This window comes from Chenopodium album, chromosome 11, assembly GCF_948465745.1.
Source record: "Chenopodium album chromosome 11, dcCheAlbu1.1, whole genome shotgun sequence".
Classification (NCBI taxonomy): domain Eukaryota; kingdom Viridiplantae; phylum Streptophyta; class Magnoliopsida; order Caryophyllales; family Amaranthaceae; genus Chenopodium; species Chenopodium album.
The window spans coordinates 56,470,407-56,486,555 of NC_137844.1; the positions used below are offsets into that span (position 1 = coordinate 56,470,407).

Sequence of the window (16,149 nt, forward strand, 5' to 3'; positions counted from 1 at the left end):
AATAAGGCAATACATAATTACTTGACACGCACAAAACATATAATGACCAATAGACTTGTAGCAATATCTTTTGGTTTATTGTTATTTCCCGTTTAATGATAATTTTATTTAACTAATTAAGATTATATGACAATTAGCATATATACAATAAATATGCACATATGAGATCTGTACACTATATCATTGTTACAACAATTTCAGCGAAACTCACGTTTTTGTAGCAAAATAATTGAGTTGGTTGTTAATTACCAACAAGTGAATATTCAACATGAATGCTGAAAAATACGACAGAATAAGCTCTCTTCCTGATCCTATCCTCGTTGATATACTCTCTTTAATCACCCTGAATGATGCTGTCAACACGAGCTTTGTATCGCGAAGATGGCTGCATCTATGGGCTGAAGTCACAACTATTTATATTCTTGTCAAGCAATCCAAAGGACCCTTTAAGTATTGGACTTCCTTCCCCAAAAAATTACTGCCAAAGCTCACTTCGCCGCTCATCCGAAGATTTTGTCTAGACATAGAGTGCAGTGTTAACAAGTATGGGTTGGAACAAATCGATTTGTGGTTTAATTGTGTTTCAGATCGATGGAAGATTGAGGAGATCAAGGTAACAACAAAGGGTTACGACGGTCTAATCTCTTTTCCCGTGATATTCCAAATACACTCATTGTTAGTGCTTGAATTATATGGTGATTTATCTTTGAATTTGCCTCTTAACGTGTTTAAGATCCCGAATTTGAAGAAGCTTGCTATACAAATCAATTTTACTCAAACAAAACAATGCATGTTTTTCGAGTCATTAATGAAGTCTTGTCCATTACTCGAAGACTTGTGTTTATATTTTTGTTCTATAATATGCAGGACAGGATATTTGGTTCCTAATAAAATTTCATTATTAGGTCCAAATTTGAAGAAATTGAATATATCATTCTCAGGCCAATATCTTATGAAAACTATTGTAATTGATGCTCCTAATTTGGAACACTTAAAGTTGGCTGCTTCTAATAATTGTTTGCCAAATTTTAGCTTTGTCAATGCTCCTACTGTGTTAGTTGAAGCTAATAAAGTGGTAATCTTAGTAAAGGAGAGGTGACAACAAAATTTTTTGACGCGATTTCTAAAGTAAGATCTCTTGGTGTATGGAGACCTATGATGATAGATGCAATGACAAGAATGTTTGTTAATTTGACTCGGCTTGTATGTACCATGCCTTGTTCCGGGGAGGACACAAAGGCGCTCTTAGGATTACTCGAAAAATGTCCACTACTAGAGACTCTTACCATTAACTTCACTAGTTCCGGTACATGGGAATACTTGTGGCTCCTTTGTTATATTGACGCTCCAAACATATTAATTCATGCCAAGAAGATAGAGATGAACTTTATGTCTTCATTAATGCTCAACAATGATGCTTTGAATCTAATAAAGTACTTGCTAACTCATGCACACGTATTGGACCGGTTTATTATCAAGATTAGTACTGATCCAAGTGGTGAGATTTTAGAAGAAGAAAAAAACCAGGAAGTTGAAGCTTGTAAGGAGATATTTGATTGGGTAAGATTTTTATCAACGCGCTATCAAGTTGAATTTTCAGGGAGATATCTCAGAATTAAACAATCTGGTGAAGAATGCAAGCTCATAAAGGGACCTAATGGTTACATAATCTGTAAGTGAAGCATAAGCTTCATCTTGCAGCTGGTTAATAAAAAATTTCTATTGATGTTGATGTAGTTAAGGAACAACTTTTGTTTGTTATTGACTCTTTTGATTTGATTGATTACATTTGTGCCAATAATATTGAAATTTGCTTTATTTTCTCTATTGTCATCCTTTGAAGATATATTGTTGATTAATTGATATTAATTGAAGATATTTTCTTCTTTAATTGTCGCACTATGAGAGGGGGATTTTGGGGTTTGCTCTCCTCTCATTAATAATCAATAAATAATAACCTATACTTCTAATCTCCCTTGGTCACCTAAATTTTTAGAATGTTCGAGAGATTTTAAAATTTCTGACGTTTCCCTGCAACTAAAAAAATCCGACTTTAACTTATGGGTAAGTTTGTTTATTAAAATTAAAATACGAGTTTTACCTGGTAAAACACAGGCGTAATTTAATAATCATTATACTAGAGCTTTTTTTGTTGCCAAATTAAACTATTTATAATATAAATTAGGGTGCCAAGGGTCGTATCATCTCTTTAATTGTCCAGCACAAAATTGAGTTTTTATGAAAACTAGTTATTGACCCAGGCGATGCCCCGCATCATCATAAATTATAAGTTTGATTAAATTAATTTAGAAGAGTTAATGTTGAACAATATTAATAACTAAATGAAAATGTAATAAGAGGTCAATATGAAAAGTTTTTCAATTAAATTAAACATATTGTATTATATGGCATTAAAGTTAGACCAATGAAATTTTTTTGTTAAAGAGACTAAACATTAATACAATTCAATGTGATGAGAGAAGAGGGATAACACATAGGATGACATGTAGTGCATATGTGGTATATGAGTGACACATATCGTTAGCATGTTGTCCCCATGAGTTTTAATAATATTATAGATATGCTACTCTTAAGTAATCGTGTACTGTTAACTTAAAAAGAAATTGATGGAAGGTTTTTTTTTTTCTTTTTCTTTTTTGTATTTATAATTTTAAAAATTCCCTGTTTCAAAAAAATAAAATAAAATAAAAACACCCCAAAATTAGTTAGCAAAGTCTATCTCTATATATATCTTATAAGAAATTAAGAAGTAGCACTAAGATCAAATAATCGATTAACTATAATTATTCGGTTATTCCATCTTCCAAAAATCAAAAAAAAAAAAAAAAGGCACTAACATAAAACTCATAAACCCTAAACAATTTGAACAATGATTACCAAGAAAACGAGATCAAAGAAGATGTCCCGTAGTGGTGGAGTTGATAGATTAAGCTCTCTTCCTGATTGCATTCTCATCGATATCCTATCTCGTCTTCCTATCAACTCCGCGGCTGCCACCGCTGTTTTATCGTCTCGATGGCCTTATCTATGGCCTCAAATCACTTCTCTCAAACTCAGTAGCATTCTTTTCAAAGGTGTGTACAATACTTTTGAATGTTTTGATGCTATTAACAAAGTCTTCAAGAAGCTCACCTCTCCGATTATTCGTAGTTTTACTCTCCATCTTGATGACCCGTATTTAGTTTATTTTCCCCTTGATTTATGGTTTCAACAAATCCATCATCGAAGAGTCGAAGACATCTGTTTTAGACTTGTTACTGATGAAGTTGCACCAATGATCTTCAAAGTATCGTCATTTATGTTTCAAACTCCGTCATTGGTAACACTTGAACTAAACATTGGTATTATTTGCATTTTTCCTAGTCATGTTTTCAATGGTGATACTAAACCAAAATTCAATCTTCCTAATTTGAAGAAATTGAGTATTCAAGTGTTGCCTTTTGAGTGTGAATTTTGGGGAAAACTAATCGAGTCTTGCCCATCACTCGAAGATTTGAGTTTTATGGTTACTTCATCGCCTAATATTATTAATGCTAGTGTTATATTTCCCGACATAACATCAATATCAATATTAGGTCAAAATTTGTTGTGGTTGAATATAATTGTACTTCATGACCATAGGGCAAAAGTTGTAATCGATGCCCCTCGATTGGAATACTTGATGCTCGATATTGAATCTCTATTAGAATTTCGCTTTGCCAAGAATCCGAATGCATTGTGTGAAGCAGTGGTAAGTGTTGCTAGGAAACCGAGAATTGCACCCAATGAGAAGGATGTGATCACGAAGTTTCTTGGACTTATCTCTAATGTTAAGTCCCTCACATTTGATGTTCGTTCATACTCCTTAGAGACATCGTTGTTGTTTCCTAATTTGACTCACTTACAATTCATGGGTTGTTATGGGCACGAGTTTAAGGTATTGTGGCCATTGCTCAAGTCATGTACGAAATTGGAGAATCTTTATATTAGCATGAGCAGTGAAGTCTCTCACGGCGATTTTTTGATTCCCCCAAAGGTTTCTCCATCGTGTTTATTGGATCATATCAAGAGGATTGAGATAAAGGTAGCTATGATTTTTTTACGACGAAGAAGAGAATTTATTGAAGGTATTAGAGTATTTTCTACTTAAAGGCTTAGTTTTGGAGCATCTCATATGTATCTTCACCAAAAAATTTGAATCCTCCGAAAGAAGTGATTTAAGAAGGGAGTTATTGTTTTGGAAAAAATTATCCGAGAGCGAAATAGGTTCACCTCGCCGGTGCCAAATCGTATTTTCAGGGTTACGCATTAAGTCGTCAATAATTAAGCATGGCAATCCATAAAGTAAAGAACTAATGGACGCATGCTTCATGTCTCTATTGTTGCAAAAACATGGTTGTTCAGTAATTAATGGCTGTAATTAGCTTAATTATATATAAGTATTTACGCAATCTTTGTAAGTCGTACCAATAATCCTTCTAAGGCATATGATGTAAGATTAATGTGATTTTTGAAACGATTGCAATTGACCAATTCATTCTTCTTCTTCTTCTTTTTTTTTTTTCCTTAGTGTTTAATTTAGCTAGTTACTAGTTCCTTGCCCAAACACGTTGGATGTGTATTCACAAGAAAAAAAAATTATTTTAAGTTTCTATTCACTACTCCGTAATATTTTTTTTATTATAATATTTTGTAAGAAAATAAAAAAGGAAAAAAAAAGTTTGCCACGATTTCGACAAGTATACTTTTGGGATTACTCTAATTATAAACTAGATTAGGCTAGTGCGATACACGATTTAAATATTATTTTACGATTTTAACAATATTATTTAGCTTATTTGTGTGTAATATGTACGTACGTAGTAAAAATAATTTAATCAATATCTAATAAATTGAGAAATTAATAAAGAGTGGAAGCCCCAATTCATATAATCTGTATAAAATATACGGAGTAGGAGAAAAAGAAAATATTTATAAGAAAATGAAATAGTTTGACTTTCTTTTAATTTTTCCAATCGAAATTGCATAATTAGTCAATTTAAATATAAAATCTGTTAGAGAAATGTATAATTAATTTATCATTTTTAAATTTTTATTTATGTTAAAAAAAATAATGATGTCATTATTAGTTTTGGTGGGAAATTTTTTTATAAGAGGTTGACATGTGCAAAGTAATGATATTAGCGGTTGTTCCTTTAGTTTATTTATAGATTGATAATTTTAGTAATATAATACACAGTAGAAGATTCCATTAAAAAAAAAGGGTAGAAGATTATTGAATTTATTCTAGAACACTCGAAAACCTCTATAATGGGTACTCAATTTTTTTTTTTTTTTTTGGGGGGGGGGGGGGGTTAATCGCAAGCAAATGCGCGGCCCAAGCCCAATGTTTAGGTGAAACCCAACTCACCTTCACTTACATTCTTTTTTTTCCGAACCTTCAATTACATTTAGCAATTATCACTTCATATATAAACCCGTGTCTAATCCTTCTCTCTCACACCCACAAAAAAAAAAAAAAAAAAAAAAACGTCAATAATGGCTAGATTGAGGATGATGAACAACAATGGCGGAGAGGACAGACTGAGTTCTCTTCCCGATCCCATCCTCATCGATATTCTCAGCCGTCTCCCCACCAACACCGTGGCTACCACTGCTATTTTATCCCCTCGATGGCATTATCTATGGACATACATCACTTCTATAAACATCAATTGCTGCAAATTCAATACCAGCATCGATAAGTTTGCAGAAATCGACGAAGTCTTCCAAAGGTTAGCGTCTCCCTCAATCCATTCTTTTAATCTCCGCGTGTGTGGCCGGTCTCAAGGGAGTGAATGGTTAAGCGATTGGTCTAAATACGTGAATTCATGGCTTTATCAAATTTGTGATCGTAAAGTACAACAAATCTGCATGAAAGTTATAGAGCGTGATTTTAAGTTCATGAACATTGTAACGCCTTCAATTATTTTCCAAACTCCTACGTTGGTTGTACTCGAACTCAACTCTGAGTTGTCTTGCTTTGTGCCTGATCATGCTATTAAAGATGATACTACTACAACCGATTTCAACCTTCCGAAACTAAAGAAGTTGAGTGTGAGCGTGTTGCCGTCTCAGTGTAACTTTTGGGGTAGACTAATTAAGTCTTGTCCGTCACTCGAAGACTTGTCCATGGTTGTTCGTCACATTCGTCAGCCTAGACAAATTTTCGCAGATATTAATATATCCGCGAAAAATTTGGAGCGGTTCAATGTAAAGTTAATTGGAGGCCAACTTTTAGCCAAAGTTACAATTGATGCACCTAATTTGAAACACTTGAGTACATGTGACTCAATGTTGTGCCGTATGAACAAGCCAATTGATGAGCCTGGTATAAAGATAAGGAACATCCATAAATTTCTTGGATCAATTTCTAATGTGAGCTCCCTCACACTTGATTTAGTCGCTTTCAGGTTATCGACTCGATTATACCCGAATTTGAGTTATCTTAGATTGAATATACATTTTGCTAACAATGAATTTAAGATGCTTTTGCCATTGTTTCAATTATGTCCAAATTTGGAAGTACTTGTCTTGAGTAGTACGAGCTCACGTAATGTTGGCTTGATCTCTTCATCATATGATTTCGAGGCACCTTTGTGTTTATTGACACGATTTAAGAGAATCGAGGTAGAGGTGAACTTGCCTGGTTACAATGAAGAGAATTTATTGGATGCAATTAAGTATTTTCTGAGTTGCGCACAATATTTGGAGCGGCTCGTTTGTGTGTTTACTAAAAATGTGAGAAGGGCAATGTATGATCGAAGCACGGAGTTATCGTTTTGGGAAAAACTATCCAAGTGTAGAAGAAGCTCACCGCGGTGCCAAATTGAATTTTCGGGGCTATATATCAAGGTGTCTACCAACAGCCGCGGCAATTAGAGGTAATGCTTCCTAATAGAAGTATCATATGACCCGATGAACGTAAGTCTAATTGTATGAATGTATGATTATGCGTATTTTCTGTTATTTTAAGTTGATTTCATAGTCATCTTAAAATTCTCATTGATGGAAATTAGCTTGTTTTTAGGAGATATCAATTCAACAATCATTAGTATTTGCCTGTTTCTGTTATAACTTGCTAATTGAAATGATTTTTATTGTTGAGCATTGTTTGACTAATTAATTAAATTCGTAATTTGAAAGGAGATAATAACAAAGCACAAATTTTTAAAAAAAGCCGGTGTTCAGTAAATTAGTGAATGGCGGAAGTTGGGACAACCAACAACTGCCAAACCACCACTCCTGTCGCCACTCCCTTAGCTTCTCCTAAGAATCCGGCGTCCCCCTCCGATTTCGACCTTGCTAACCATCCCAATCCCCTGATTCCTGCGCTTCTGACCTCCCCCCATCCCCCGATTTGTCGAGTTTGAAGTCCGGAATTACAACAACTCCGAATACCTCGACCCCAATTGCATATATACCTTATTGTGGGTTTTTATCATTTCGCCTCATCTACTTTGATGGTGGCAAACATGGCAGCGGCGGAGGTGGTGATGACTATGGCGGCAGAGGTGACGATGACGACAACTATGAAGGGAAAAATATGAGGGCTTGCAGTTGGTAACGGAGAGGGAGAAGGGGGTTGAGGTTTTGATGGAGGAGAGAGAATTTGAAGGTTTGTTAATGGTGGAAATGTTTAGTTTTGAGGAGAGATAAAGATACGGGATGAAAGTAGAGCCATTGGGGTAACCTTTGTATTTTGTGTTTATTTTTTTTATTTTAATACTCTGTTTTTGTGAAAAAAAGGGTCACTTTTGTGAAGAAAAAGGGTCACTTTTGTGGAAAAAAAGGGTCATTTTTGTAAAAAAGGGGTAACTTTTGTGAAAATATGAATCACTTTTATAATAAAAAGGGTCACTTTTGTAAAGAAAAAGGGTCACTTTTATAAAGAAAAAGGGTCACTTTTTCGTAAAAATGTTCGATGTACAATAAAATTACTGTAAACCGGGGGCATGCAAAAGGAGTTGATAACAAAGTTATAAATATACTTTTTCAAATGTTGATAAGATTGAATCAGTTTTATGATTAAAACTGATTTTTAATGTTTAAAGTGGTTTTTTATTTTTTATTTTTTATTAAGATTGATTTTTGCTGATTAAAATAATAATTTGACTTGGTTATTGGACGGGTTAGGCCAGGATCGATGTGACTCTTCCTTAAATGGATCAATATGGGAAAAAATAATGATAAAAGAGATGGAAAAAAGTGAGCCCAATAAGGTTTGTTAGGAATTATATATAAATAATTAACTTTCCTTTCCATATCATACTTTCATTCACTGGCTCACTGCCATCCTCCCAAACCTTGATTAAACCCTATTGAAACTTCTGAAAATCCTAATAAACTCACATGAATCATAATATAGATGAAGTAAATTTCCTCATCAACACAACAATGGTGGTAAAATAGACAGATTAAGCTCTCTCCCAGACGCTCTATTGATCGAAATTTTATTCCTCCTCCCTCTCAATTCTGCCGTTGCTACTTCAATCTTGTCCCGTCGTTGGCGACCCCTTTGGACCGAGCTTCGTAACCTCATCATCGACATGAATAGCGGTGAAAAAACGTTTCGAAAATTTATAGTCTCTTCCGATGACATTGTCAAGCAACTCACCTACCCAAATATCCAAACCTTAAAACTACATTTGAAACATTTCGATAGAAACCCCTTTTTAAACGCTGATCAATTCGTAAAACTATCAGCGTTTGTGTGTTCATGTCTTTCTCCAATTTTCGCCTTAAATCTTGTAAGTTTAGATATAAGCTTTTCTTTCAAGAATACCTTACATATACCAAGTTGTGTTTTCGAAATCCAATCACTCGTAAGCTTCGAATTAGATGGATGGTATTATTGTGAATCTCTTGAAAATGGTATTGTTAATCTTCCTAATTTGAAGAAGCTTAAATTAGGTTGTGATCGGGGGTTCAACCATCAAGTATTGAAGACAATTCTTAAGTCTTGCTCTTTGTTGCGCACTTTAATCTTGACATTAAATTCGCGGGAGGACGAATACATAATAGATATACCAGCTCCAAATTTGAAATATCTGATGATTTGTGGTAAGCCTACCTCGTTGTCTTATATACAAATTTGTGATAAATGCACCGTTGTTAGAGGAGATTGAGATTCAGGATTGTATTGCATGTTATTGCTTCGTCGAGACTCCGTGAAATTTGCGTGGATGCAAATGTTTGGTCACTCTTTCGTAATCTAACCCATCTTCAATTGGCTTTATCCAAGGAAATTATCACTTGGGGAGCCAAAATACCATCATGTTTGTTATCGAAACTCAAGAAGATAGACTTGTTGAAAATCAAAGGAGGTACAAATGATGCCAATTTGGTTAAACACATTCTAAGTAATGCACATGTTTGGGAGAAGCTTTACATTTCTTGCGTTGCGAAGAATTGTAACATTCGCGATTACAGAAAAAATCAATTATGTGAGGAATACGAATTCTGCGGTAAATTGTTCTGCCTTCCAAGGAGTTCTTTAACTTGCGAGATTGAGTTTAATGGATTTTATATTTGTGCATCAAGTAATGGATCTCAAAGTGTAGGTACTCTTTGTTTATATTTAGACCGTTAGATCCCACAAGTGCTTTGCTGATGACGACGAATTTTCCATTTAAATTATGTAAGCATTAGTATTTCTTTAGACTCATTAAGAACAATATGAGGCTTTATTAATTATCTCATGCTTTGTATGTTGCAACTCAAATAAATTAGCTGGTCTCTTTGTCGTGGTTAACTTTATTTATACGTTCTGTTTAGCCAGAAACACAACTATAACTACTGAATTTGTCACAAGTTGATGCTATCTTTTTGAATTATTTTGGTTGACCAGTTTTAATTGCCTTTTACCAAGTTTTAAGCTATATTGGATTAGACTAGCTATGGCAGAGGAAACAACTACTTGCCTAATTTCTAGGCCGGATAAATGTAGGATTAGGATAAACAGGATAATATAACATTAAGTCTACCATCTCCTCCAATTAATCTCACAATGAAATTTTTTAGGAAAATTTGTCAAAAATAAGCAAATCTTTGCTCGGTCTTCCCAAAATAAGCAAACCTTTTGATTAACGCAGAGTAATTTGACCTTTATTGGGTATTTTCTTTAAATAAGTCAAATGACCTGCAACCTACCAAATAGGACATTTTTTTCCTAATTCTAATTAATTTTTTTCTTATTTTATATTTGATGATTAATTAAATTGTGTTAAAAAAAAAAAAAACACCACCGCATACCATCGCTCCACCCCCATCCCCGCCAACCACCGCACAAACCACATCCCCGAGGGTATCTGAAAAATTAAGGGTTTTTTTTATTTTTATTTTTTATTTATCTTGAAAAAGTGTTTTTTTTTTTAAAAAAAATTTTACAAAATTTTAAAAATTAATTAAAATAATACATTTTAATTAAATTTTAAAAAATTGGCCAACGACACAATGACATGTGGCATAAGCAACCCAAAGAACCGGTTACACTTAAAAGAAATCAGTCATGACTTATTTTGAGAAAATACCCCATAAAGGTCAACTTACTCTGGGTTAATCAAAAGGTTTGCTTATTTTGGGAAGATTGAGCAAAGATTTGCTTATTATTGTCAAATTTTTCAATTTTTTATAAACACTCTCCTCTATGTGACCTCGGGTGTATATTGTTATAGTTTAATTACAAATAAAAACAAGTACAGTATGTTACATACCGTAGTTTCTTCGAGGGACTTCAAGCATCAAATCCATTTTAGCTTGATATTATATTGATTGCCAAATATGTCAATTCAAGTTGGTAAAATTGATAATGTGGGCATTAAACTACTAAAAACGGTCATTTATTTATAATTTTTTTGAGTATTGATGATATAACATTTAATTTCTCACACAATATAGCAGTGCACATTTCGTATTTCTTAAAGGTGATTTTATTATTTATGTAACGGTTAAAGCATAGCCCCTTATATACCCTTCCATAATATAGATTGATATATAACACTATAATGTTGAGGGTGACTAATAGTTTAGTTGGTTATAATTAGAACTACCCTCCCGCTTTCAAGAGATTCGGAATTGACTTGCCCATCTAGTTTAGTCTATCTTTTTATTTTGAAATTGTTTTATAACATTTAAGTATTTTGAAATAAGAGTACATTTAAGTTGATAACAGGAAGGTTTGATACTATATGTTGCCATTTGGAGCAAAATCTTTAGGTGATATACAAATTATTTTTTAAAAGTAAAATCATTTCAAGAATAAATTGTTACATGATAGTTATAGAAGAAATACAAATATAGTTTGAATTAGATCATGATGCAAACCTCCATCAAAACTACAAATATTTGTCTCCCTCGTAATTGAGATATATCTTCTCTCCTCCTCTCTTCTAGGGTTTCTTCTAAGGTTTCTCCGAAATCTTGGTCGTTTAGGCCGGAAATAGTCTAATTTCTTCGGAAATTAAACTATTTTCAACCCTTTTCCCTTAATATTATTGAGTTTTGCAATTTAGGTTTCAATAAATCTACACAAGTAGTGTAGATTTTCGTCCGTCTCCCTATGGTGGAGTCGTTAGTTTTTGTTAATTTAGTTGTTTGTTTATGTTTAAGGTTTGTTTGTGTGTTAGGGTTTATCAAAAAGGTAATCATCTTTTGCCCTATTGTCAATTCTTTGGTAAAAATTTGTTCGGGATCGCAACAGCTGTCAAGTTTTCAAATGCGTTCAAGCGAATCAGATGAGAATCATCCTTACGGCTACAACAAATCGTTAGACTGTCTCTCCGAAAAGGCTGCATATTCCAGCGATGTGTGCGAGAGATGTGCCACATTATAAGATCTTTTCAACGATCGTAGCTTTGATGAAGGAAACCCTACTTTAATTCAATTTTATGTATTTGTTAATTTAGATTTCATTTGTAGATGACTAATGACTTTTTATTAATGAATTGATTTGTTTAAAAAAAAAAAAAAAAGTCTATCATCTCCTCCAATTAAACCCCAATACCCCATAGCAATTTCACAATGAATTTTTTATAAACACTCACAACATAGTTAGGTGCACAGACCTTTATGAAGAATGCAAGTTTATAAAGGGACCTAATTAATGGGTAATGGCTACATAATCTGTAAGTAAAGCATAATTCTATCTTAGTTTGGAGTCTTTTTATATTCATAGTAAACTCTATCTTAGTTTTCTATTCTAATCCCTCCAAAAAAGAATTCAAAGGTTAGGTAGACTTTTTTGTATCCACCAACCAATTCAACTTCTTTCTTATTTGAGAGAGGAAAAAATCTAAGTCAATCTACACAAAAATCACACTCAAAAATCCAAACAAAAATGGGTGAAACTCTCTCAAATTATGAAGAAGACAGATTAAGCTCACTTCCAGACACTGTTTTGGTCGATATTCTTTCACTCATCCCATTCAAATCCGCAGTTGCCACCTCTGTCTTATCTCGCCGTTGGTGCTACCTTTGGACACAACTCCCTCACTTCTTCTTAGACGAGTCATGGCCACGTGCCACTGAATCTGATAACTCTGAAGTATTCTTCAAATTCATCATCACAGTTGACAATATCCTCAACCAGATCACCTCCCCACTTATCAATAGCTTCCATTTACATATTCCTTACCCACAAACTGTGGAGAATGATGAATTTGAAGTGTGTTCTGCTTCTTTAAAATCCTGGATTCGTCGTGTTTGTGCCCTTAAAGTGGCTAAGATCAAGGTAAGTTGCGACTTTCCTTACTATCTTGGACCTCATGTTTGTTTTCCGTCTTGTGTATTTCAAACTGAATCACTAGTAGAACTTGAATTGGGAGGAAATTTATGCTGTAAATTGCCAGAAACTGGAATTGTTAGTCTTCCGAATTTGAAGATAGTTGTGTTGATTGACCTGCCAACCATCAATAAATCAGTGTTTGAAATATTGATTAAGTCTTGCCCTGTGTTAGAAATGTTGTCTTTGGAAATAGATGAAGAATCTGCTAACTCAGAATATCTGACAATATCAGCTCAGAATCTGAAGTCCTTGATTATCAGGGGAAAATCGAGGCATTTTGTGTTTATGATTAATGCACCATTGCTCGAACACATTGAGATTCGCGGTTTTCTTGGTGTGTATAGGTTTGACGAGTATCCAAGAAGATTAGTCAGAGCAGATCTTGACTTTTCGAACTTTAGCTATAGTAGGACTGATTTTATAAGATATATACCAAAACTTGTTCAGGGGATTTCTAGTGTTGAATCTCTTAACCTGTTAAATGGTCTTGCTGTGTTCAATGCACTTGATAGCTTGGATTTTAATGTTGGGTCAATCTTTCATAATCTTGTCCATCTTACCTTAGATTTGTCTAAGAATGAAAAGGATTGGGGTGATCAAAATCCAATATCAATATGCTTGTTAAGTCGGCTTAAGAAGATAAAATTATTGAATACTCAAGGTAATGCCAATGATGTGAAGTTGCTCGAGTACATTCTAAGTAATGCAACTGTTTTGGACCGGCTTTATATGTCCTCCATTTATGATGGTTATGGCGATGATGATGGTGAAAGAGGTCAAGTATGGAGGGAGTATAAGTTGTCTAGAACATTGTTATTGGTTCCAAGGAATACCAAAATAACCATAAATGTTGAGGATCCTCTGTTTGGTGAGACACCTGCTGACAGTCCATAATCTGCGAGGCATGTATGATTTTGGCATGTACGAAGTAACTCCTGTTTCTGAACTCCAAGTTTCACTACGTATTGTTTTGCTTTACGAAAGACAGGTTATACCACATGCGCCTCAGGACTGCTTGTTGAGAAGCTTGAAATTAGTCTAAGTTTCACTAAAGACCGAACATCTAAGCAAATATAATGGTCTGCAGGTTCTCAGATATGGAGCGACCTGAGTTTCATTTGTGCTTCAAAAGTGTAAAATTGATACACTGAATTTTTTATTGTTGCATTAATCTACTTTCTTTAAAGAGACAAATTACATGTTTACTATTTGTTGAGTATGCTTTTACGCCTAGATCTTTCAATTCTGTATAAAAAATAGGAGTCAAATTTGGAGTTCTGCATATAATATAGGAGTCAAATTGTCTGTTGGGAAAGCTTTCAGACTTGTCATCCTGAAGTTGTTTTGCTTAAATATAAATCTCCACAAAATGTATTTTACAGGTTCTAGATTTTAATCGAAAAACAGGTGATTTTTTGTCTGAGTTTTGATTGCTTAGTAGTAAGTGACAGAATCAATATTCGATGCCACCCTGTGTAATACAAGTATATATTATCGTGTCTGATTGTTTCTGTTCTGGAGGTGTAGTAGAGTACTGTAATTAGCTACTCATACGAATATCAGTTAACTAAACGTGAACTTCAAATGGAATTAGAAATATCTGTTGTTCTCAAAACAAATTAAGAATCTGTTACAAAAGTCTGATTTAGACACAAGCTACTCAATTCAACAATAGACTACAAATCAATGAAAGGTAAAATCATAATAATCAGATTAAGCCCTGCCTAATAAAGTAGTGTTGGTCTTCTTAGTGTAGATGGATGTTACTGCCTGCATCTTCATAATTCTAATCTGATACAGGACACCACTGGAACATTTCCTGTTTCGGTCGAATATCCTCCCACAACTTCTCTGCCTCACCAATCTCAGTAATCTCATAAAAGATCTGAGAGTTCGGAATGCCAAGGCAATGCATACCGTGCTCATGACGCTCTTCACTGAAGTGCTTCTCAAAAGCAATCTGCCCCTTGTAGGTGTAATTCCCACATATCTGACACTCGAATTCTTGGTCAAGTCCATCCCAATCCAACAGCAAGTTATCACCCTTCTCATGATCAGCCTCGCAGTCATAAATTATTTCATTAGCAGTCATCATTAGCCTGTTCTCAACATCTTGTCGAGTTTGCTCAATAGTCTCTTCTAGAATCCCACACAACTTCTTGACATTGGCCTCGACGAGTCCTGTCACTTTATAATCATACTGGTGTACATCTTCTCTTCCTGTCTTTAAGTACTTTCGATTCAGCCTGTCTTCAGGGGTGTTCTTGACTAGTAACAGCCTCGCCGCTTTCTGTAAGACAGTACCCTCAGAATTGAGTCCCAAGACATCCAAGCCCTCTTTAAGCTTCACCGGTCCCAACTCAATCAAACTCTCCAATGTATTACACTCATCAAACTGCTTGATCACATCGTCGATTGTAATCATCCTAGGCCGCTTCTTACCCCTACCCCCCTTCCATTGTTCATCGAACACCCTGTCAAAGAACTTCACGGCTTCCGTTCGCTCCAAGAATGACTCATCAATAACAGAACATGTATCAACACAATCAAGAGGACACCCAAATTCATACCCTTGAACACCACCCAAGGGAATTTCGTACTGCTCACTATCTCGAACATAATTCGAAGCCGCCCTCGGGTTTAGGCGCTTGTACTCGTGTATTTCCTCGTTCGAGATGTCATCGAACTCCTTAAACACCTTACTTATAATCTCACATACTTTACGGACTTCCATGGCTAAACTTTAAAATTAAACTAACCCTTTTAGAAGACTTCCTTAGATTTTTTTTGTAATAGGACTTTGATTTGCATATTAGTACTAAATGTTGAGGGATATTTATAATTGATGAATGAAATTAAGTCGGTTCATTTGATGATTATTAGGCGGTGTAATCTTTATATGCTTGAGGGTCAAGTTCCCGGATTGTAAATTGATTTTTTCTTGCACCCCAATCTTGTTTAATTAGCCTTTGTTTTATAGGAAAGTTTAATTAAACTTTTTTTTTAGGAATGTTTAACATAAAACCTTTTTTAAGGAAAGTTTTATTTAACATTTTTTTTTTTTTGAAACCCAAGTTTTATTTAACCTAAGGTAGTAAGTTGAGTATTAAGTAGTTAGTTTTTACATAATTAGATTTGTATCATAAAATACAAAATGAGTAGACAATATTGTTTGATTAGATTTCATCTAATTGTCATCCCAAAATCAATACCAGATTAAAACATGCAAATTTTTATTTTAAAAAATGGTATTCCCTCTGTTTTTTTATAAGCTAGAGTTAGATTTGCACATTTGCCGAGACACACTTTTGACCATTAATATCTTT

At 34.2% G+C, this 16,149-nt stretch overlaps 5 protein-coding genes across 5 annotated transcripts; 4 read left to right on the forward strand and 1 right to left on the reverse strand.

Annotated features, from left to right (window-relative positions):
• The first annotated feature begins 268 nt into the window (after positions 1-268).
• On the forward strand, positions 269-1,099 carry LOC145566942 (FBD-associated F-box protein At4g10400-like). Its single transcript, XM_081626198.1, has one exon. It carries the CDS (start codon positions 269-271, stop codon positions 1,097-1,099), a length of 831 nt encoding a protein of 276 aa, XP_081482324.1.
• Positions 1,100-2,890: 1,791 nt separating this feature from the next.
• Positions 2,891-4,150, forward strand: LOC145566943 (F-box protein At4g09920-like). The gene has a single exon (XM_081626199.1). It carries the CDS (start codon positions 2,891-2,893, stop codon positions 4,148-4,150), a length of 1,260 nt encoding a protein of 419 aa, XP_081482325.1.
• Positions 4,151-5,538: 1,388 nt separating this feature from the next.
• On the forward strand, positions 5,539-6,921 carry LOC145566944 (putative FBD-associated F-box protein At5g53635). Its single transcript, XM_081626200.1, has one exon. It carries the CDS (start codon positions 5,539-5,541, stop codon positions 6,919-6,921), a length of 1,383 nt encoding a protein of 460 aa, XP_081482326.1.
• Positions 6,922-12,376: 5,455 nt separating this feature from the next.
• LOC145566945 (FBD-associated F-box protein At5g60610-like) lies at positions 12,377-13,717 on the forward strand. The gene has a single exon (XM_081626201.1). The coding sequence runs from the start codon at positions 12,377-12,379 to the stop codon at positions 13,715-13,717; it is 1,341 nt and encodes a 446-aa protein (XP_081482327.1).
• An 892-nt stretch (positions 13,718-14,609) lies between these two features.
• On the reverse strand, positions 14,610-15,557 carry LOC145566946 (splicing factor SF3a60 homolog). The gene has a single exon (XM_081626202.1). The coding sequence runs from the start codon at positions 15,555-15,557 to the stop codon at positions 14,610-14,612; it is 948 nt and encodes a 315-aa protein (XP_081482328.1).
• Positions 15,558-16,149: the final 592 nt, after the last annotated feature.

What these genes read in the sequence shown, in the direction of transcription:
- LOC145566946 (XM_081626202.1), bottom strand. Translation starts at nt 15,557, where the DNA reads ATGGAAGTCCGTAAAGTATGTGAGATTATAAGTAAGGTGTTTAAGGAG.
- LOC145566942 (XM_081626198.1), top strand. Translation starts at nt 269, where the DNA reads ATGAATGCTGAAAAATACGACAGAATAAGCTCTCTTCCTGATCCTATC.
- LOC145566943 (XM_081626199.1), top strand. Translation starts at nt 2,891, where the DNA reads ATGATTACCAAGAAAACGAGATCAAAGAAGATGTCCCGTAGTGGTGGA.
- LOC145566945 (XM_081626201.1), top strand. Translation starts at nt 12,377, where the DNA reads ATGGGTGAAACTCTCTCAAATTATGAAGAAGACAGATTAAGCTCACTT.
- LOC145566944 (XM_081626200.1), top strand. Translation starts at nt 5,539, where the DNA reads ATGGCTAGATTGAGGATGATGAACAACAATGGCGGAGAGGACAGACTG.